Source organism: Ambystoma mexicanum, chromosome 3p (assembly GCF_040938575.1).
Source record: "Ambystoma mexicanum isolate Mex_15411 chromosome 3p, UKY_AmexF1_1, whole genome shotgun sequence".
Lineage (NCBI taxonomy): Eukaryota > Metazoa > Chordata > Amphibia > Caudata > Ambystomatidae > Ambystoma > Ambystoma mexicanum.
The window spans coordinates 28,083,997-28,106,153 of record NC_090925.1 but is presented as its reverse complement, the minus strand read 5'-3'; the positions used below and the strand labels follow the sequence as shown (position 1 = coordinate 28,106,153).

General features: G+C 45.8%; 1 protein-coding gene across 5 annotated transcripts in view; it reads right to left on the bottom strand.

Annotated features, from left to right (window-relative positions):
• The window catches only part of LOC138580092 (kell blood group glycoprotein-like), a 537,793-nt gene that overhangs the window by 112,052 nt on the left and 403,584 nt on the right, over positions 1–22,157 (bottom strand). For all 5 annotated transcript variants that reach the window (XM_069650368.1, XM_069650367.1, XM_069650369.1 and 2 more), the window contains exons 7-9: positions 18,557–18,739; positions 17,712–17,854; positions 6,287–6,413 (exon numbers count right to left, since the gene is read on the bottom strand). In XM_069650368.1, coding sequence (XP_069506469.1) covers positions 6,287–6,413; positions 17,712–17,854; positions 18,557–18,739 — 453 coding nt within the window. The remainder of the gene's footprint in view (positions 1–6,286; positions 6,414–17,711; positions 17,855–18,556; positions 18,740–22,157) is intronic.

The window sequence follows — 22,157 nt, the reverse complement described above, 5'->3', positions numbered from 1 at the left end:
ATTGAGAATGGTTATGAGACCAATCACACTTGTCCCAGTCAAAGTAAAGAGACTGTGATACTTAAACCAAGAGGAGTGAATGATAATCGTTATGGGAAATCCTACTCATCCCAGTCAAAGTAAAGAGACTGTGATACTAAAACCCAGAGGAGTGAATAAGAATTGTTATGGGACCAATCCTACTCATCCCAGTCAAAGTAAAGAGACTGTGATACTTAAACCCAGAGGAGTGAATGAAAATCGTTATAGGACCAATCCTGCTCATCCCAGTCAAAGTAAAGAGACTGCGATACTTAAACCTAGAGGGGTGAATGAGAATCGTTATGGGACCAATCCGCATCCCAGTCAAAGTAAAGAGTTGGTGATACTTAAACCCAGAGAAGTGAATGAGAATTGTTATGGGACCAATCCTCAACCCATTCAAAGTAAAGAGTCTGTGATACTTAAACCCAGAGAAGTGAATGAGAATCGTTATGGGAAATCCTACTCCTCACAGTCAAAGTAAAGAGAGTGTGATACTTAAACCCAGAGGAGAGAATGAAAATCGTTATAGGACCAATCCTACTCATCCCAGTCAAAGTAAAGAGTCTGAGATACTAAAACCCAGAGGCGTGAATGAGAATCGTTATGGGACAATCCTACTCATCCCAGTCAAAGTAAAGAGACTGTGATACTTAAACCGAGAGGAGTGAATGAGAATCGTTATGGGACCACTCCTACTCATCCCAATCAAAGTAAAGAGACTGTGATACTTAAACCCAGAGGAGTGAATGAAAATCGTTATGGGACCAATCCTACTTATCCCAGTCAAAGTAAAGAGACTTGATACTTAAACCCAGAGGGGTGATTGAGAATGGTTATGAGACCAATCACACTTGTCCCAGTCAAAGTAAAGAGACTGTGATACTTAAACCAAGAGGAGTGAATGATAATCGTTATGGGAAATCCTACTCATCCCAGTCAAAGTAAAGAGACTGTGATACTAAAACCCAGAGGAGTGAATAAGAATTGTTATGGGACCAATCCTACTCATCCCAGTCAAAGTAAAGAGACTGTGATACTTAAACCCAGAGGAGTGAATGAAAATCGTTATAGGACCAATCCTACTCATCCCAGTCAAAGTAAACAGACTGTGATACTTAAACCCAGAGGAGTGAATGAGAATCGTTATGAGAAATCCTACTCCTCCCAGTCAAAGTAAAGCGACTTTGATACTTAAACCCAGAGGAGTGAATGAGAATCGTTATGGGACCACTCCTACTCATCCCAATCAAAGTAAAGAGACTGTGATACTAAAAACCAGAGGAGTGAATAAGAATCATTATGGGACCAATTCTACTCATCCGAGTCAAAGTAAAGAGACTGTGATACTTAAACCCAGAGGGGTGATTGAGAATGGTTATGAGACCAATCACACTTGTCCCAGTCAAAGTAAAGAGACTGTGATACTTAAACCCAGAGCAGTGAATGAGAATCATTATGGGACCACTCCTACTCATCCCAGTCAAAGTAAAGAGACTGTGATACTAAAACCCAGAGGAGTGAATAAGAATCTTTATGGGACCAATCCTACTCATCCCAGTCAAAGTAAAGAGACTGCGATACTTAAACCCAAAGGAGTGAATGAGAATCGTTATGGGACCAATCCTACTCATCCCAGTCAAAGTAAAGAGACTGTGATACTTAAACCCAGAGGGGTGATTGAGAATGGTTATGAGACCAATCACACTTGTCCCAGTCAAAGTAAAGAGACTGTGATACTGAAACCCAGAGGATTGAATGAGAAACGTTATGGGACCACTCCTACTCATCCCAGTCAAAGTAAAGAGACTGTGATACTTAAACCCAAAGGAGTGAATGAGAATTGTTATGGGACTAATCCTACTCATCCCAGTCAAAGTAAAGAGACTGTGATACTTAAACCCAGAGTCGTGATTGAGAATGGTTATGAGACCAATCACACTTGTCCCAGTCAAAGTAAAGAGACTGTGATACTTAAACCCAGAGGGGTGATTGAGAATGGTTATGAGACCAATCACACTTGTCCCAGTCAAAGTAAAGAGACGGTGATACTTAAACCCAGAGGAGTGAATGAAAATCGTTATGGGACCAATCCTACTCATCCCAGTCAAAGTAAAGAGACTGTGATACTTAAACCCAGAGGGGTGATTGAGAATGGTTATGAGACCAATCACACTTGTCCCAGTCAAAGTAAAGAGACTGTGATACTTAAACCCAGAGGAGTGAATGAGAATCGTTATGGGAAATCCTACTCCTCCCAGTCAAAGTAAAGAGACTGTGATACTTAAACCCAGAGGATTGAATGAGAATCGTTATGGGACCACTCCTACTCATCCCAGTCAAAGTAAAGAGACTGTGATACTAAAACCCAGAGGAGTGAATAAGAATTGTTATGGGACCAATACTACTCATCCCAGTCAAAGTAAAGAGACTGTGATACTTAAACCCAGAGGAGTGAATGAAAATCGTTATGGGACCACTCCTACTTATACCATTCAAAGTAAAGAGACTGTGATACTTAGACCCAGAGGAGTGAATGAGAATCGTTATGGGAAATCCTACTCCTCCCAGTCAAAGTAAAGAGACTGTGATACTTGAACCCAGAGGAGTGAATGAGAATCGTTATGGGAACACTCCTACTCATCCCAGTCAAAGTAAAGAGACTGTGATACTAAAACCCAGAGGAGTGAATAAGAATCTTTATGGGACCAATCCTACTCATCCCAGTCAAAGTAAAGAGACTGCGATACTTAAACCCAAAGGAGTGAATGAGAATCGTTATGGGACCAATCCTACTCATCCCAGTCAAAGTAAAGAGACTGTGATACTTAAACCCAGAGGGGTCATTGAGAATGGTTATGAGACCAATCACACGTGTCCCAGTCAAAGTAAAGAGACTGTGATACTTAAACCCAGAGGAGTGAATGAAAATCGTTATGGGACCAATCCTACTCATCCCAGTCAAAGTAAAGAGACTGTGATACTTAAACCCAGAGGGGTGATTGAGAATGGTTATGAGACCAATCACACGTGTCCCAGTCAAAGTAAAGAGACTGTGATACTTAAACCCAGAGGAGTGAATAAAAATCGTTATGAGACGAATCCTACTCATCCCAGTCAAAGTAAAGAGACTGTGATACTTAAACCCAGAGGGGTGATTGAGAATGGTTATGAGACCAATCACACTTGTCCCAGTCAAAGTAAAGAGACGGTGATACTTAAACCCAGAGGAGTGAATGAAAATCGTTATGGGACCAATCCTACTCATCCCAGTCAAAGTAAAGAGACTGTGATACTTAAACCCAGAGGGGTGATTGAGAATGGTTATGAGACCAATCACACTTGTCCCAGTCAAAGTAAAGAGACTGTGATACTTAAACCCAGAGGAGTGAATGCGAATCGTTATGGGAAATCCTACTCCTCCCAGTCAAAGTAAAGAGACTGTGATACTTAAACCCAGAGGATTGAATGAGAATCGTTATGGGACCACTCCTACTCATCCCAGTCAAAGTAAAGAGACTGTGATACTAAATCCCAGAGGAGTGAATAAGAATTGTTATGGGACCAATCCTACTCATCCCAGTCAAAGTAAAGAGACTGTGATACTTAAACCCAGAGGAGTGAATGAAAATCGTTATGGGACCACTCCTACTTATCCCAGTCAAAGTAAAGAGACTGTGATACTTAGACCCAGAGGAGTGAATGAGAATCGTTATGGGAAATCCTACTCCTCCCAGTCAAAGTAAAGAGACTGTGATACTTAAACCCAGAGGAGTGAATGAGAATCGTTATGGGAACACTCCTACTCATCCCAGTCAAAGTAAAGAGACTGTGATACTAAAACCCAGAGGAGTGAATACGAATCTTTATGGGACCAATCCTACTCATCCCAGTCAAAGTAAAGAGACTGCGATACTTAAACCCAAATGAGTGAATGAGAATCGTTATGGGACCAATCCTACTCATCCCAGTCAAAGTAAAGAGACTGTGATACTTAAACCAAGAGGAGTGAATGAGAATCTTTATGGGACCACTCCTACTCATCCTAGTCAAAGTAAAGAGACTGTGATACTAAAACCCAGAGGAGTGAATAAGAATTGTTATGGGACCAATCCTACTCATCCCAGTCAAAGTAAAGAGACTGTGATACTTAAACCCAAAGGAGTGAATGAGAATCGTTATAGGACCAATCCTACTCATCCCAGTCAAAGTAAAGAGACTGTGATACTTAAACCCAGAGGGGTGATTGAGAATGGTTATGAGACCAATCACACTTGTGCTAGTGAGTCCCTGGGAGGCATCCTACCCAGTCAAGTGAGTCCTGACCCAAGGAAGCACGGGTGGCTGAATGGAGCATTCAATCCAATGAGGTGGGATGATAGAGAGGATCTGGGTACTGGAACAGTTGAAGGTATTTAAAACAGGGGGTGAATCTTTAAAAAGTGGGGAGGTTTGCTGGGTAATATTCAGCATCAAACCGAAACGCTAACACTGCTAATGCTGTGGGTACAAGAGGCACAGAGCCGCACACTGTCCTATCACTTGAGGAAGAGAAAGCACTTGATGGATTGTGTCAAGTTATCCACTTAGGCCAGTCACAATATATGGGATACCGTCAGGTTTCAGCAAAAGTGTGAAATTACTGTGTTGAAACCCTCTGACTAAGATCAACTCTGGGGAAGTCTTGGTCAACAAAAACAGAAAGTTGATGGCTGGACGTCTTTGAATTAATCATAACCATTGGCATTGATATGGGCATCCATGCAGACCATCGTTTTTCCAAGCCATTATAGAAGCAAACAGACCATATGGAAACCAGGCCTGATCCTAACCATAACGCCCAAACTGTTTGGTCACATCCCTTCTGCACAAGACCACAAACAGCCCCAGAAATGTTTCAGGCTCCTTGTCCTTAGGCATTGAGGTGCAGCTTGGGTCTCTAAGCCCAGCAGGCTCCCACATCGGGGGATACCAGTCTCACCTGGGGCGACTAAAGCAAAACTGAAAGGTGATGGCTTAGCCTCATTCAAACCATCTGAGGTACGAAGGGCGTGGAGGCAGGAATCTGCGCTCTGAGCCCTCGCTTCACCCTGACTCTGGAGCTCCCTCCAAAAGCTATCAGAGACAGGTGTTAGATAAATGACAGAAGTGAATGACTTCTACATGTCCAATGGCTCCATGTTAAGGCTGTGCCTTAGGTGGGTGATGACGGCAGAACCATGAGAATGTGTCTACTGACGCCTGTTTCACACAGCTCAGCTGGCAGATTCCAGAATCCGACCCCCTACTCTGGCCTAATGTGACCTTGACGTCTAATCCGCGCTGCAAATACATTTACAACATCTCAAACATACGTGAAACCTTCTATTAGCACCCTATAGCACGTCTCCCAGATGAAGAGGATTCCAATAAGAGCCAGCAGTGGACAATTCTACACCCAAACGCTGTGCAAATCCACCAGGGACATGCTCCAATGACCATTCAAAGCAAGACGTATCTGTATGTCCGGGAATTGGGCTCCACACCCGCGTTCAAATCTCTCCCATTACAAGACGAAAACCTCTGCTTTTAGGCTACAGCCAGAGTGATGCAGAGGAGACTTGGCACTTACGGCCTGACTGTGAACCCTAATGTAGTAATTTTGATATCCCCGTTTTTCCTTATCCAAGTTGTCTGTATCCATCTAGTGACGGCTGCTAAACTGACTGGCGAGGACTCATCACCGAATGTTAAAGATTGAATTGTTGACATGTCTGTCCCCTTGAGCCCTTATTCTCTTAATGTTTCTGATTGTTGTTACTGCACCACTTTTCACTTTGATGATTTTGGAAGAATCAAACTTCAATCTATTTTCATATGCACCATGGAATCTGTTAAACTATCTGACACCCCCAAGACATAGTCCATGTTATGCAAAGAGTCAAAGCACCGAATGATCAAAGATACTTTGATAGGTGCACCGGATCGCTCGTCATCTGACTCAATTCAAATGCGGGGCAAAATAAGTATATTGATGATGTACAAATATATAATCAATTCATTGCAGACAATCAATTTATTGTAGACAGTGTTACCTCTGAGCAAGAAAATCTAAGTATGATTTGATAAAGAAGACTTCTTTGAAGAGTTGGAGTCCTGTGTAAGGCCTTGTTTCACAAATAGATCAGGATATGACGCGCAGTCACCTTAGGGGACCAGTGGTGCACTCCCTCTGGAATTAGGATTAAAAACTATATAAGTAAATGCAAAAGACATAGAGACGAACCATTGCTTGAGATTCTGATTCCTGAGTGCTGATGCTTAGCTCTCGGCGGACTTTCTGAAACCTCTGGTCCAGCGCTGGGGACAAGTTTTGCACCAGGCAAAGTGCCATGTAAATATGCAGGTAACTACTGGAAAAAGAAGAGAAACAGAACAATGCGTCAACGACACTGAGAACCTGCAGATAATAAAATATGATACTAATACAATCCACGTGTTCTACAAAAGTGGAACAGAGCCCGCAACGGAAAACCACAGGATCATGAGTCGCACACAATCTAAGTCATGATTGAAATGTCTTCAAAGGTACCATTATGATTAGGGTCCGATCAGTGATTCTGCGGTTGATTAGTAACATCCACCAATATGAGATGGAAAAGGGCACTTGAATTAAAAAGAAATGGAGCCAAATTAATGTTGTCCCTTAAAATGAGCCATGTATATTTTCAGGTTATAGGTGACAATACCATGTTATTTTCTGGCTCTAACAGGAGCATCTAAGCAGGATGGTATAGAACAGCATTTGACAATGTCCATTAATTTGATGATTGCCAATTTCTGTGTTTCTCAGCCAAACAAAACTCAATACTTATGGTGATTGAACAATCAAGCTTGTGTTGCTTATTGTTTTGTTGTTTATATTGTTTCGCAGTGAAAACTTGAGAGGGCAAATTAGGTTGACTTTTAAAAATATGCAATATTGAAATTCGAAATATTATCCAAGATTAAAATACCTTGCCAATAACGGGTCGTATCATTTAGTTTAAGATTGCAAATATCGCCTTCTTTAATATGGATTTAGATAAGATAATTCATGTCTATGCAGATGCATGCAACAGGAATATCATATGTAACGATAAAGATGTCACTAGGAATTGAAGAATTGTTTAATACAGGAACCGTTGCCATATAAGCAATGGGTGATGTTAATGGATTATTGACCTGAATGCCATTCTGAGAGAGCATTTCTTTAAGTATGTGTTATATTCCTGATTGTGTGTCTTGAATTTCTACACTCCAAGATGGTGTTGGCATATTGGAAAAAAGGGAAAGTAAATGGCAACGGTCTAGTTGTTGCAAGTCAGCCGATGAAGTACAGTATTTCTTAAGAGTCATTCACAATGGTGAGGGGCGCCTCAGAGAGACCGTAAGCCATGACCAAGGGTGCTTTGCTCGAATACACATGTCTGCGTTTTCAGGGGTCACTTAAGACATCATACATCTTTGCTGCAATCATCAGGTGAGCGTAGCTCTTGTTTGGAGGATCACCCTCCAAATGATGTCCACCTGTGTTTGTTTTTTTCTGATCATCCTCCAGCGGAACCTCGTTGTACGTTCCACAGAGGCCCAAGCACTTCAGTGATATGACCAACCCTAAAAGAGTCATTGAATAACAATGATATGCTCCTGCGGCGTGTGATAGCTCGTTGACCGGCTGGGTTCCTTCGTCCTAGAGGAAGATTGATCGGGGCAGGGCCACACGCAGAGCTCCCTTTCGCTGTTAAAATCCTCTATGATTCCAAGATTGAAGGAATGTTTGAATTATACTACAGTCCTCTGTACCCTAGCAGCCATCCATAAAATCTTGGTGAACAAGAGGCTCCTTTGGCTTCCATTAAAGAACTTTGTCCTCTCCATCATGTGACTCTCCCCACCACACATACTCTTGCGTGAACTTCATGTTTGGCCTTTAATTGTTCATTTATTTGACTCCATTAGCTTTTCAGTCCTCCGTCTCTCTTGTTGCCCTCTCCAACTTCCTTTCATTGGAGATGGAAGCCTGGCTTTTATGTATATTTGCCTTTTTTGCATTGTTGTGAGTCACTTCCCACTGGCATTTTAAAGACATGCCATTGTCCACAGGTATTAGCCTAGGACATCACCTGACTAGATACAACAAGTTAGTTTGCGTAAGTTAAATGTCTGTTTGGATCCAAAAAGCCAAGGAGAAGTCTTCAACGGCCAATACAACATAGTGCCGCTTCTTGCGATCGATGCACACAGACCTCTTCTTTTGTAGAGGACTCAATGAAGGAAGAAGGTGTCCTTGAGGGTTATGCTCATGAATGGGACTCGATGAAGGAAGATGGTGTCCTTGAGGGTTATGGTCATGAATGGGACTCGATGAAGGAAGAAGATGCCCTAGAGGGTTATGGTCATATATGGGACTCGATGAAGGAAGAAGGTGTCCTTGAGGGTTATGGTCAAGAATGGGACTCGGTGAAGGAAAAAGGTGTCCTTGAGGGTTATGGTCATGAATGGGATTTGATGAAGGAAGAAGGTGTCCTTGAGGATTATGGGCACGAATGGGACTCGATGAAGGAAGAAGGTGTCCTTGAGGGTTATGGTCATGAATGGGACTCGATGAAGGAAGAAGGTGTCCTTGAGGGTTATGCTCATGAATGGGACTCGATGAAGGAAGATGGTGTCCTTGAGGGTTATGGTCATGAATGGGACTCGATGAAGGAAGAAGATGCCCTAGAGGGTTATGGTCATATATGGGACTCGATGAAGGAAGAAGGTGTCCTTGAGGGTTATGGTCAAGAATGGGACTCGATGAAGGAAAAAGGTGTCCTTGAGGGTTATGGTCATGAATGGGATTTGATGAAGGAAGAAGGTGTCCTTGAGGATTATGGGCACGAATGGGACTCGATGAAGGAAGAAGGTGTCCTTGAGGGTTATGGTCATGAATGGGACTCGATGAAGGAAGAAGGTGTCCTTGAGGGTTATGCTCATGAATGGGACTCGATGAAGGAAGACGGTGTCCTTGAGGGTTATGCTCATGAATGGGACTCGATGAAGGAAGACCGTGTCCTTGAGGGCTATGCTCATGAATGGGACTCGATGAAGGAAGACAGTGTCCTTGAGGGTTATGCTCATGAATGGGACTCGGTGAAGGAAGAAGGTGTCCTTGAGGGTTATGCTCATGAATGGGACTCTATGAAGGAAGAAGGTGTCCTTGAGGGTTATGGTCATGAATGGGACTTGATGAAGGAAGAAGGTGTCCTTGAGGGTTATGGTCATGAATGGGACTCGATGAAGGAAGAGGGTGTCTTTGAGGGTTATGCTCATGAATGGGACTTGATGAAGGAAGAAGATGTCCTTGAGGGTTATGGTCATGAATGGGACTCGATAAAGGAAGAAGGTGTCCTTGAGGGTTATGGTCATGAATGGGACTCGATGAAGGAAGAAGGTGTCCTTGAGAGTTATGGTTATGAATGGGACTCGATGAAGGAAGTAGGTGCCCTTGAGGGTTATGCTCATGAATGGGATTCGATGAAGGAAGAAGGTGTTCTTGAGGGTTATGGTCATGATGGGACTCGATGAAGGAAGGTGTCCTTGAGGGTTATGGTCATGAAAGGGTCTCGATGAAGGAAGAAGGTGTCCTTGAGAGTTATGGTCATGAATGGCACTCGATGAAGGAAGAAGGTGTCCTTTAGGGTTATGGTCATGAATGGGACTCGATGAAGCAAGAAGGCGTCTTTGAGGGTTATGCTCATGAATGGGAGGCTCATGAATGGGACTTGATGAAGGAAGAAGGCGTCTTTGAGGGTAATGCTCATGAATGGGACTCGATGAAGGAAGAAGGCATCCTTGAGGGTTATGCTCATGAATGGGACTTGATGAACGAAGAAGGCGTCCTTGAGGGTTATGGTCATGAATGGGACTCGATGAAGGAAGAAGATGCCCTAGAGGGTTATGGTCATATATGGGACTCGATGAAGGAAGAAGGTGTCCTTGAGGGTTATGGTCAAGAATGGGACTCGATGTAGGAAAAAGGTGTCCTTGAGGGTTATGGTCATGTATGGGATTTGTTGAAGGAAGAAGGTATCCTTGAGGGTTATGGGCACGAATGGGACTCGATGAAGGAAGAAGGTGTCCTTGAGGGTTATGGTCATGAATGGGACTCGATGAAGGAAGAAGGTGTCCTTGAGGGTTATGCTCATGAATGGGACTCGATGAAGGAAGACAGTGTCCTTGAGGGTTATGCTCATGAATGGGACTCGATGAAGGAAGACCGTGTCCTTGAGGGCTATGCTCATGAATGGGACTCGATGAAGGAAGACAGTGTCCTTGAGGGTTATGCTCATGAATGGGACTCGGTGAAGGAAGAAGGTGTCCTTGAGGGTTATGCTCATGAATGGGACTCTATGAAGGAAGAAGGTGTCCTTGAGGGTTATGGTCATGAATGGGACTTGATGAAGGAAGACGGTGTTCTTGAGGGTTATGGTCATGAATGGGACTCGATGAAGGAAGAGGGTGTCTTTGAGGGTTATGCTCATGAATGGGACTTGATGAAGGAAGAAGATGTCCTTGAGGGTTATGGTCATGAATGGGACTAGATAAAGGAAGAAGGTGTCCTTGAGGGTTATGGTCATGAATGGGACTCGATGAAGGAAGAAGGTGTCCTTGAGAGTTATGGTTATGAATGGGACTCGATGAAGGAAGTAGGTGTCCTTGAGGGTTATGCTCATGAATGGGATTCGATGAAGGAAGAAGGTGTTCTTGAGGGTTATGGTCATGATGGGACTCGATGAATGAAGGTGTCCTTGAGGGTTATGGTCATGAAAGGGACTCGATGAAGGAAGAAGGTGTCCTTGAGAGTTATGGTCATGAATGGCACTCGATGAAGGAAGAAGGTGTCCTTTAGGGTTATGGTCATGAATGGGACTCGATGAAGGAAGAAGGCATCTTTGAAGGTTATGCTCATGAATGGGATGCTCATGAATGGGACTTGATGAAGGAAGAAGGCATCTTTGAGGGTAATGCTCATGAATGGGACTCGATGAAGGAAGAAGGCATCCTTGAGGGTTATGCTCATGAATGGGACTCGATGAAGGAAGAAGGCGTCCTTGAGGGTTATGGTCATGAATGGGACTCGATGAAGGAAGAAGATGCCCTAGAGGGTTATGGTCATATATGGGACTCGATGAAGGAAGAAGGTGTCCTTGAGGGTTATGGTCAAGAATGGGACTCGATGAAGGAAAAAGGTGTCCTTGAGGGTTATGGTCATGAATGGGATTTGATGAAGGAAGAAGGTGTCCTTGAGGGTTATGGGCACGAATGGGACTCGATGAAGGAAGAAGGTGTCCTTGCGGGTTATGGTCATGAATGGGACTCGATGAAGGAAGAAGGTGTCCTTGAGGGTTATGCTCATGAATGGGACTCGATGAAGGAAGACGGTGTCCTTGAGGGTTATGCTCATGAATGGGACTCGATGAAGGAAGACCGTGTCCTTGAGGGCTATGCTCATGAATGGGACTCGATGAAGGAAGAAGGTGTCCTTTAGGGTTATGGTCATGAATGGGACTCGATGAAGGAAGAAGGCGTCTTTGAGGGTTATGCTCATGAATGGGATGCTCATGAATGGGACTTGATGAAGGAAGAAGGCATCTTTGAGGGTTATGCTCATGAATGGGACTCGATGAAGGAAGAAGGCATCCTTGAGGGTTATGCTCATGAATGGGACTTGATGAACGAAGAAGGCGTCCTTGAGGGTTATGCTCATCAATGGGACTCGATGAAGGAAGAAGGTGTCCTTGAGGGTTATGCTCATGAATGGTACCAGTCCCAGGCATCTATGTACTGAATTTATAGAGGGAAAGCCCCTCTGGGAAGTAATGGAGCACTGGGCACAGGGGACACCTCCCCGTTGCCCCCATCTAAGAAGCTGAGTGCCTGGCTAGCAGCAGATCTGGGATAGGGAGGGGAGCAAGAGAAGGGGGAAAGTAGGGTTTAGTGGAGTGATCAGCAATGGATGAGATATTCTTTAAAAAGACTGTTTTCAGGTCATTCCTGAAGTGTAGGATGGAGGTGGACGGTCATAGCTAACTTAGTCCAGAGACTGGGTGCAAATCAGGGAAAGGCCTGCTTCCTGTTTTCTTCCCTCTTACATGCAATTGATAAAGAGTGTGGTCCATACTTGTATCTGGGCCTCAATGGTTTGGGGTGCCAAGTGATTTGCAACATCTGTGGTGAGATAATAGGCCGGTCCCCCAATTGCAATGTGACTTTAGTCTCCTCCTCAACTTGGTGTGGTCATTGGTCTGCAAAGGTACAGCAAACACATAGAGCTGTGTGGCTATGCTGGAGTTTTAGACACAGAAGGAAAGAGGTGCCCCAGCGGGCAGCATCAGCATCTGAGAACTCCCCCACAGGGCAGCAGCAGCATCTGAGAACTCACCCACTGGGCAGCAGCATTCTCTGAGAACTCCCCCGCTGGGCAGCAGCAGTCTTTGAGAACTCCCCTGCCTTGGGCAGCATCAATCTCTGAGAACTCACCCACAGGGCAGCAGCAGTCTCTGAGAACTCACCCACAGGGCAGCAGCAGTCTCTGAGAACTCCTCCACTGGGCAGCAGCAGTCTCTGGGAACTCCCCCACTGGGCGGCAGCAGTCTCTGAGAACTCCCCCACTGGGTGGCAGCAGTCTCTGAGACGTCCCCCACTGGGCATCAGCAGTCACTGATAACTCCACCCCTTGGTGGCAGCAGTCTCTGAGAACTCCCCCACTAGACGGTAGCAGTCTCTGAGACCTCACCCACTGGGCAGCAGCAGTTTCTGAGAACTCCCCCACTGGAAGCAGCTGTCTCTGAGAACTCCCCCACTGGGTGGCAGCAGTCTCTAAGAAGTCCCACACTGGGCATCAGCAGTCACTGATAACTCCCCCCCTTGGTGGCAGCAGTCTCTGAGAGCTAGAGTCATGGGACAGGCCTCTATACATCTGCACATGTGCTTTCCTAGAGTCGTCGGACAGGCCTCTATACATCTGCACATGTGCTTTCCTAGAGTCGTGGGACAGGCCTGCATACATCTGCACATGTGCTTTCCTAGAGTCGTGGGACGGGCCTGCATACATCTGCACATGTGCTTTCCTAGAGTCGTGGGACAGGCCTCTATACATCTGCACATGTGCTTTCCTAGAGTCGTGGGACGGGCCTCTATACATCTGCACATGTGCTTTCCTAGAGTCGTGGGATGGGCTGTATACATCTGCACATGTGCTTTCTTAGAGTCGTGGGACGGGCCTCTATACATCTGCACATGTGCTTTCCTAGAGTCGTGGGATGGGCTGTATACATCTGCACATGTGCTTTCTTAGAGTCGTGGGACGGGCCTCTATACATCTGCACATGTGCTTTCCTAGAGTCGTGGGACGGGCCTGTATACATCTGCACATGCGCTTTCCTAGAGTCGTGGCACAGGCCTGCATACATCTGCACATGTGCTTTCCTAGAGTCGTGGGACGGGCCTCTACACATCTGCACATGTGCTTTCTTAGAGTCGTGGGACGGGCCTCTATACATCTGCACATGTGCTTTCCTAGAGTCGTGGGATGGGCTGTATACATCTGCACATGTGCTTTCTTAGAGTCGTGGGACGGGCCTGTATACATCTGCATATGCACTTTCTTAGAGTCGTGGAACAGGCCTGCATACATCTTCACATGCACTTTCCTGGAGTCGTGGGACGGGCCTGTATACATCTGCACATGCGCTTTCCTAGAGTCGTGGGACAGGCCTGTATACATCTGAACATGCCCTTTCCTAGAGTCGTGGGACGGGCCTGTATACATCTGCACATGCGCTTTCCTAGAGTCGTGGGACGGGCCTGTACACATCTGCACATGCCCTTTAGGCCAGCAGAGCAAGTGCTGCAGTATATTTAGTTTTACCAGAGTGTAACCAAAGGCCCCTCTTGTTATATCAACATGGACCAGGTGGAAAACCCCTGCACATGGTACAGCCGTAAAGACTGAAGACAAAGCTATGGCCTGAAACTCAGCTGCGGGGCGAGGAAGGACCCTTAAAGGTAAAGGGTTTAGTTTAATTATAATGGGTTTTAAAGGTTAAAAAAGGGGGCTCGGGGAACCCCACATTAACCCCCCCTCGATTCATTTTTTTCTATGGTATGGCATTCGATGGTATTGCATTCGATGCAATGACTATAAACCTCTAGCTTAAAAGTGAGGAAAGTAAATCAATAAAATGTGTTCGTAAATTACATGTGGTTTATTTTGAAGTTTTTCAATAAGGAGTTGTGTTTATGAGGTGAGCATTTAACACTTTTAGATTGGTTGAACTGTAAGGATTTTAACATAGTAAATGATGGAAGTTATTGACTGCATTCTGATTGGCTCAGTGGAGGTCAATAATGACCATGGCCACCCTCAAAAACCTGATGGTCATCCGATAGATCCATGCCACCTCATTTTCCACCCAGGCAAGACCCTCCATCAGTGCACCCATTTATTACGAGTATTTTTGTTTTGTAAGGCGCCCCCTGCAGGATATATGCTGCTTGGTGCCCCAATGCAAGGAAGGGAAACAACATGGCAATGAATGGGAACGCGGTCACGTCCTCATAGTTCCAAGTCACTGAGGTTCATTACGAGTTTGCCGGTATCCCACCAGTATTACCGGTGGAATACCAGCAAACTGTCATACCGTTTCCGCCACTTAGTCTATGGGAATTACCGGCACATTCCAAGTGGTGGAAACGCAGGTGAATCCCCACTCCACAGAGTTGCATAGGACTCCATGTGGGGATTTGCCGGTATTACCGGCACCAGTGTTACCAGGACGGTAATACTGGCAGTTTTTTTCCAGTAGGGTGGCGGATATACCTCCAGCTCAGAGCTGAGGTAAATCCTCCACCCTACTGGCCGGTCCGGAAAAGTTATTACCAGCAATTTATTTCCAGACCCGCCAACTTGTAATGAGGCCCAATGGATTATTTCATATCTGTGAGGAGCTTAGAGAAAGGGAGAGCAGAGAAGTACATCAGGGCTGGAACTTTCCATATTCTTTTCTCTTCAAAGTGTGCTGGGAAGCCCTTCCACAGGGTGGCAACACTGGGTGCAGGAGTTCTTGGTCCATGGCTCCTTATTTTTAAAGGGCTGGAGGAGAGCTTAGTCGTGCTAGTCGGGCGCAATTCCTTGACGGGATGTATTTCTTCACTTTTTGATATGATATGATAGGTTATTTATAACGTGCTTAATACCCAGAGGTTTCTAAGCGCGGACCCGGGGATCAAAGATGTGGTGCTCTGTGTCGTCTTGCTTCCAAGGCAAACACGTTGCCCCTGAGCTATCCTCCCGAGACATTCTGGTTGGAATATGCACAGCTTTTGATCTAGTAGGATCCAAGATGAAGAACGCCGGTAGCTTTAAAGTTGGTTCTTCGATTTGCCGGAGGCCGTGGGAGGAATTTCCGTGCCACCATATCGCGATGCCCACCTTTCACATTCACCATCATCATCCTAGCTGCCTTCTTCTGGAGTCGATGGGGTCAGTAGATCCGAGTTTCAGGGAGGCCGAGGGAAATACTGCTAGAGTAGTCAATGTGGGATCATTCTATACCTTAATGTGTCTGAAGGAGAGTATTTCTTTCAGCATATGTAGGTGGCATTGAGATGTTCAGTTAGTTCACATTTCTGCAGAGTGAAGGAACACTATTCATCAAGTAGAACACCCACTAGAGATTTACTGGCATTGGTGGCGGCCTGTGGTGGAACGCCAGGTAAACCAAAGAGTGGGAGGCAGTTTCATGCCTGTGCAGATATTTTAGGTTTTTAGACATTTAGCCGGACCCTGCTGACAATGCTCCAGGTTTGTATCTTTGATATTTAGGGAATGGTGGGATGTCGGTCATATCACCCCAAGCATGGGAAGGGCAATGAGAAACTGAGTCCTGCCGAGAGTTTCATGTAACTGTTGAAGAGCCAGGGGAACAGTACTGACTATTGGGGTTCTCTGCAGTGATTAGATATGCAAGAGGATGGATATGTTCGGGATCGTGCCTGGGTTTCATATCGTACAGGAAGGAGGATAACCATTGGAAGGCGACTCCCTCGATGGCCAGCATGATGTCTAGTCTCTTGAGAAGAGAACGATGGTACACAGAAGAGATAATGGAGTGGACCAGTGAATAAAGGATGACAAGTCCTACTGACTCAATACCTTAAATGCAAATTTGATATAATCAATACACAAATATATACAATGCTTATTATAATACGAATACAGATCCATAACATAAAATCAAAGTTTTAAACATAATTCCATATAATCAGGCTCACAATCAGATAATAGCCACCATTCATTCATATACACACTCACAAATCAGCAATGGCTTTCCTTCTTTTTTGTGTATACAAGACTTCATATTACACATATCTTAGAAAGGTACTTGTACAACATATTCCGACCCTATCCTTAGTACTGGTGTCGTTAGCAGTTTGTTATCATTTCAAACAGACTAGTTTATATAGTCGACACCTGTTTCGGTCATGGGACTAGTAATCATGTCCCTTTCTTTTGCAGAGCTTCCTCAGGACGTGAAGCCAAGATCAGATGTCTTGCCTTTCATGGATGGTTCACAGAGTAAGACGCTATGGTCTGGTCCAGCTCGATCAGGACTGAAGAGCTGATGCCGCCCTGGGCTGCCAGGATTTCTTCATTTTTGAATAGTAGGGTAAACTCAGTCCCTCCTGACTGATATTCATGCAGAAGAGTCTTGTTTTCACTATCTTGCTGGTGTTTTGTCACAATTTCTTCAGGACATTTCAAATAAAAAGTGAAGCGGTAGTTTGCTGAAATGCTGTGTTGCGCATTTTCAGTGGCTGGGCTATTTTTGCTCTCTCTTAAGACATTCAGGGTTTGTACTAAATTTGAAGGTGCTTTTGGCAAGTGTCATCAAGGTTGGTGGTGAGGTGGAGGTGTGCTCTGGTTTCGTGCAAGCTGGATTACTCTAATAGCTGTCAAACCCCCTCCTCTCTTCCATCAAAGTCCTTCGTAAACTCCACTGCCCCACCCCGCTCCCTCTTTCCAAGCGGGTGGCTCATGGGATGCTGCAGAACAAATCTATTAGCACATACATTTCCCTGCAAACTTTTCAACTTTCTGCACAACCTCAATTCCCCTCACTGGGCCTCATCAGCAGCTGGACGGAGCAGGAAAATGCAGCCGGAACGCTATTACCGCCGGGATACCGGCCAACTTGTGATGAGGCCCAGGCCCTCTGTATGCATTAGTAGCCACACAATTCTCTCTCTCAAGTCCTTCACTGCTTGGTCAAATGCCAGACCCTCCACCCTGTGCCCTCCGGCCACCATAATACCATCCCCTCCCGAACCCTCTTCATTGGATGGACCAATCCCTTACTCTTAGGGCCTCTACATCCAGAATGGCCGTTGAGACATCCCGCCCTGCCCATTGGTAGCGGAGTCTATATGGATGTATATTATTGCAGCTTTGACTCATTCTCTGCCTCGTTTCCTAGAACCTCTCGGCTGATGCTAATTACCACACAATTCCATGTACGCAAGTTCTTTGCCATTTGCACTCTCAAGCCAACCAAGTCAAAGAGACCATAAACGGTCTTGCATGTATACCCATCTTTCACCGGATCACGCGGTTATTTGGATGTTACCTCTTGCGCCACAGTTCCACCAGTTTGGACATGCCCACCATGTAGTCCATGTCATGAACAAAAATCAGTTCGGAACTATTCAGCTGGCGGGGGTAGAAGGCCGCTTGAAGGCAGGAGAGCCAGTCAATGGCTGGCGCCAAACCCTGAAAGGAATAACAGGGTTAACAGAGCGCTCTAGGTGCGAAAATGTGGTCAGGCAAGAGCATTGAAGAGTAGTTTTCATACTGATAAAGCTATGCAGGTAGAATAGCTCAGGGGCAACGTGCTCGCCTTGGAAGCAAGATGACACAGAGCAGCACAGGTTCGATCCCCGGGTCAGTGCTTAAAAACCTCTGGGTATTAAGCGCATTATAAATAACCAATTACAATTACAATGTATGGCCTACACTCAAAATAGAACATGACAAAAGAGAGGCTGTAGCAAAGAATCACACTTGTGTCTCCTTCTATTGTGCAACAAAATGGCGGCTGAGAAAATATGTATTGCCTACTGTTGGCAAAAAGGAGACAGTAACCACGACAAATAAGCCCCCCTCCCATTGCTTAGCAGGCGATACAGAGTTTGGAGCTTGGAGCCTGCCGCCTTGTCCTCCCGCTACCGGCAAATGTTCCTCAACGCCTGAACACCCCAGAACCTTCTAATGAAAATATTTAGTGATGTCACTGATATGCCATTATGCAGAGAATGTAAAGAAGGCGCTAGAGCAGTTATGTGGAATGTTGTACTATTGCGGAATACTGATAGATGATCACTGAGTGTGCCAGATGTTAAGATCTGTGCCGCATTATAAGGACTGAGATCAGCCTGGCGGGGCGCACGTCTGCGGCCCGCGTACATGCCATACCTGGAGCTCCCCTATGGTCGTGGACCTGAACAGCATTCCTCTCTCCCGCCGTTCCGTTAGAGGCGTAACCTCATTGAGAAGCTTGGATGTCAAAGAGAAGACGGTTGGGATTGCAGCAGTATTCGTCGCTTCGCCTAAGAAATCTGTTAGGTTTTGGAGATAGGAGTAGTAGACGCGCAGGGCCTGGAATAATAACCAAAGGAAAAGCAGGTCAGATTCTTGGCTTCCTACCTAGACAGGTTCTATTAGTTCAGTTCAGGCCTCACAGTGAATCTTGGATTTTCCAATATCTAGTACGGTCAAACTTTTATTTATTGTTACCATGAACTTTCCAATCACAACCCTGCGGATCTCATCTGATGAAACCTCAGAACATGCATGTGTGCCTTCTGAAACATACAATCTATTGGCATAGGCGCCCAGTAGCTTTGGGTTTCAAGCTAACGCCACTGGGTACCTCTGGTAATGTGAATTGGAATACTCCCCTTAGCATACCAGAAACTACTGCATTACGTTGCGTGTCCTCTGTCACGTGTCGCGTGACTAGGAGTGCATCAGCGGCCCATGTACAAACAGGTGGAATTTCCAGATAACCTGGTATTTTTTTCATGTAAATGGGCTTTTGGGCACGTACTGAACAAGTTATTCGCAGAAGAAAATTCGCACTATCTGACACCACATTGGTAGATTCAAGCACACCACAGATTACCACAGATTGCCTCTCCCCTGAACCTTCCATGTGACACCAAAAAACGGATAGAGCTCTGGGTATTCAGGGACTTACCCCAGAAGGAACCGCCTAGCACATGTGACAATGTCTCAATGAATCACACCTTAACAAACCAATGAGTTTCAACTGTTTCTCTTAAAATAGGTACGCAAAGCATTTGGGGTTCCCACTCTAGCGGTGGTCCCTGCATTCTTTCCCTCAAACGTCAAGGGAGCTCCCTCGCCCAGGCTGCCTATTCCACTCCTACTTGTTCAAAGATCGATTAACTACAGCCAGGCTGCCAGTACTGTCTGATTCGCTCCCTCGCCCTACGGTGTCCTGATGGCTGTAGAGTTAATTAGCTGACTCCCTTAGCGCCTTCCTACTGGACCTACCAGGGAAGTCTGGTTATCCTAGTACCGTTCTCCTGATGGCCGTCTCTTAACTTTCTTGTCACTTGCCTGTCTCCTCTTTTCTCCGCCTCCCACCAGTTTCTCTATCTTTCTGTTCCTATGTCTCTCATTCTCTTTCCCTCTTTCTCTCTCTTTTTATCTCTCCACTCCCTGTCCCTCGATCTCACCACTCTCTCCCCCTTCTCTTGTCTCCAATCTCCAACTGCCCTGTCCCTTCTCCCTATAGCTCTCTTCCTGGTCTTATCTCTCCCTCTATCTCTGTCTCTCCACATGGCGTCCCATGGTCTTCTTTATCTCTCTCTCTCTCGTCTCCTGTCTCCACCTGCCAACTCTCTCCTCGTCTTTCTCTCCTCCTAAACTCCCTGCTCCTGATTCAACTCTCCTCTGCCCTCTGTCTCTCATCCCGCTCTCTCTTTCGCCCACTCCATGAGCAGGCCCAGTGTTGCTGTGGAGGGGAACACCTGGTCACACCTAGGTCAAATGGAAGGGGTGAGCCACATGTATTTCACCAAGACTGTAGCCCCATTTAAGAGGCTGGGATCCATGTCCTATGAATACTAGGCCTCTTTCCATTGCTGACTGCAGGCTGCACAATACAGAAAATGTACCCATACTCACTCCACATGACAAGTAAACCATCCATAGCCTGACAGCAATATCTGCGGCCCACGATTCTGGGCAGAACCCCAATCTCAGCTTGGGTCGGCAGAGGCCAGGCATGTGCTCTGAACTCTGGGTGAGGCAGAGTGATAGAGCTAGAATGAGCAAGCTCCTCTGCACAGGGACGCCACTAGAAAGAGAATCCAAAATGGCAGCCCCCGTGTTTGATCAATTGGTCTCTGGACCTGCATCCCTGTAGTCCACGGAGCTGCGTGCACCCAAAGAAAATTGTACAAGGGAATCTCAACCTGTCCAGGAAGAAGACCTCTGGGAATTTTGCATCACAGTGAGGATTCATTTGATGACCAACCAGAAGAGCTCTGGTGTTTTTCCACCAGGAAAGATGGTTTATTTACAAGATCGACTGCCAGAGACGCAAGCAAACAGAAGTGCAAAAGATGATCAAACTAGATGTAATTGAACCATCGCAGAGCCCCTGGTCATCTCCCATCATGCTCGGAGGAAGGATCCTTGGGATTCTCTATTGACAACTGAATGGTGACCAGCATGTCAAGGTCTGATGCCGATCTGATCCATCAAATAGATTAAATGATTGAAAGGATCAGACCAGACAAAATCGTTCCTACGTTGGAGCTAACTAAAGAATATTGGCAGATCTCACTGGCACCAGATGATCGGGAAAAGACGATCTTCCCCGCTCTTAAGGGCCTACTCCAGTACATTCTCTGGAACTTATGGGGGTCATGTTCCCATTTAGACTCAATTGGGCCCTGCTACCCTTTGGACTTCACAGGGGCCCGCTACCTTCCGAGTCATGAAACACATTCTGCATCCACATCAAACATCCTACGCCGGCACGTACCTAGAAGATATTGTCATCTACAACCAGTGATGGGCTGATCACAGGTGAGAGCAGTATTTGCTTAACCATAGCATGAGGAGGGCCGAAATGCAAGTGAACCCTGAAAATTGCCATCACACCATGACCACGGTCATGTACTTTGCCCTATAAGGCAGGCGAAAGTAACATCCAACCCATAAGATCAATGAGAGTGAAAAATGGAAGGATCCCTCGATCTATGTAGAAGATAGACCTTCGAGCATTCCTGAGACAAGTGGGATAAGACCGAAGGCTTATCTTTAACTTCTCGACACTGATAGGATCCCTGACAGACCATCCCAAGGGGGGAAAGTCTAACCGCATAGCTCGGATGACTGACTGAGAAGAAGCTATTGGGAAATTGACAACCTCTCTGTGCTAGCCCCCACTCCTCATCATTCATGACTATAAAGACCTGTTTATTTTACATACAGAAGCCTCCCAGGTAGGACTTCAGGCTGTTCTTTATCGGGTCCGACATAGGGCCGAAGAATCCATCTTGCCCATAAGTAGGAAACTGTACACCGAGACATCACCTGTACTGCCCTTGCACTTGAACACCTTGCCATCGCATGGGCAATTGACACCCTTCAGTACTACGTCCCTCGATGCAGGAGCACTGATCATGCTTCTCAGGTCTGGTTAGCAAAAAATAAGGAGGCCATCCCGAGGGTCAGGAAGCAGCATTTATCTTTGGAACCTTATACAAACACAATAGTACAACGTGAAGGTCGCTTAAGTCGATATTCCTTAAAACCCCAAGGGGGGGGGCAAGAGGAAAGGCGGGGAGATATGTGCTGAAGACCCTTCTTTAACCCTTGCAGTGTGTGAGGGGTGATCATGGGTGGTGGGTGCCACCACATGCACCATGATGCAGGTGACAGGTTTGGTTTGGGGAGGATTCTACGGTCGCCACAACATGACCTGGGTCCCGGGGTATAGGATCGACAAAACCATGGCCCCCTCAAGAGGCCCAGA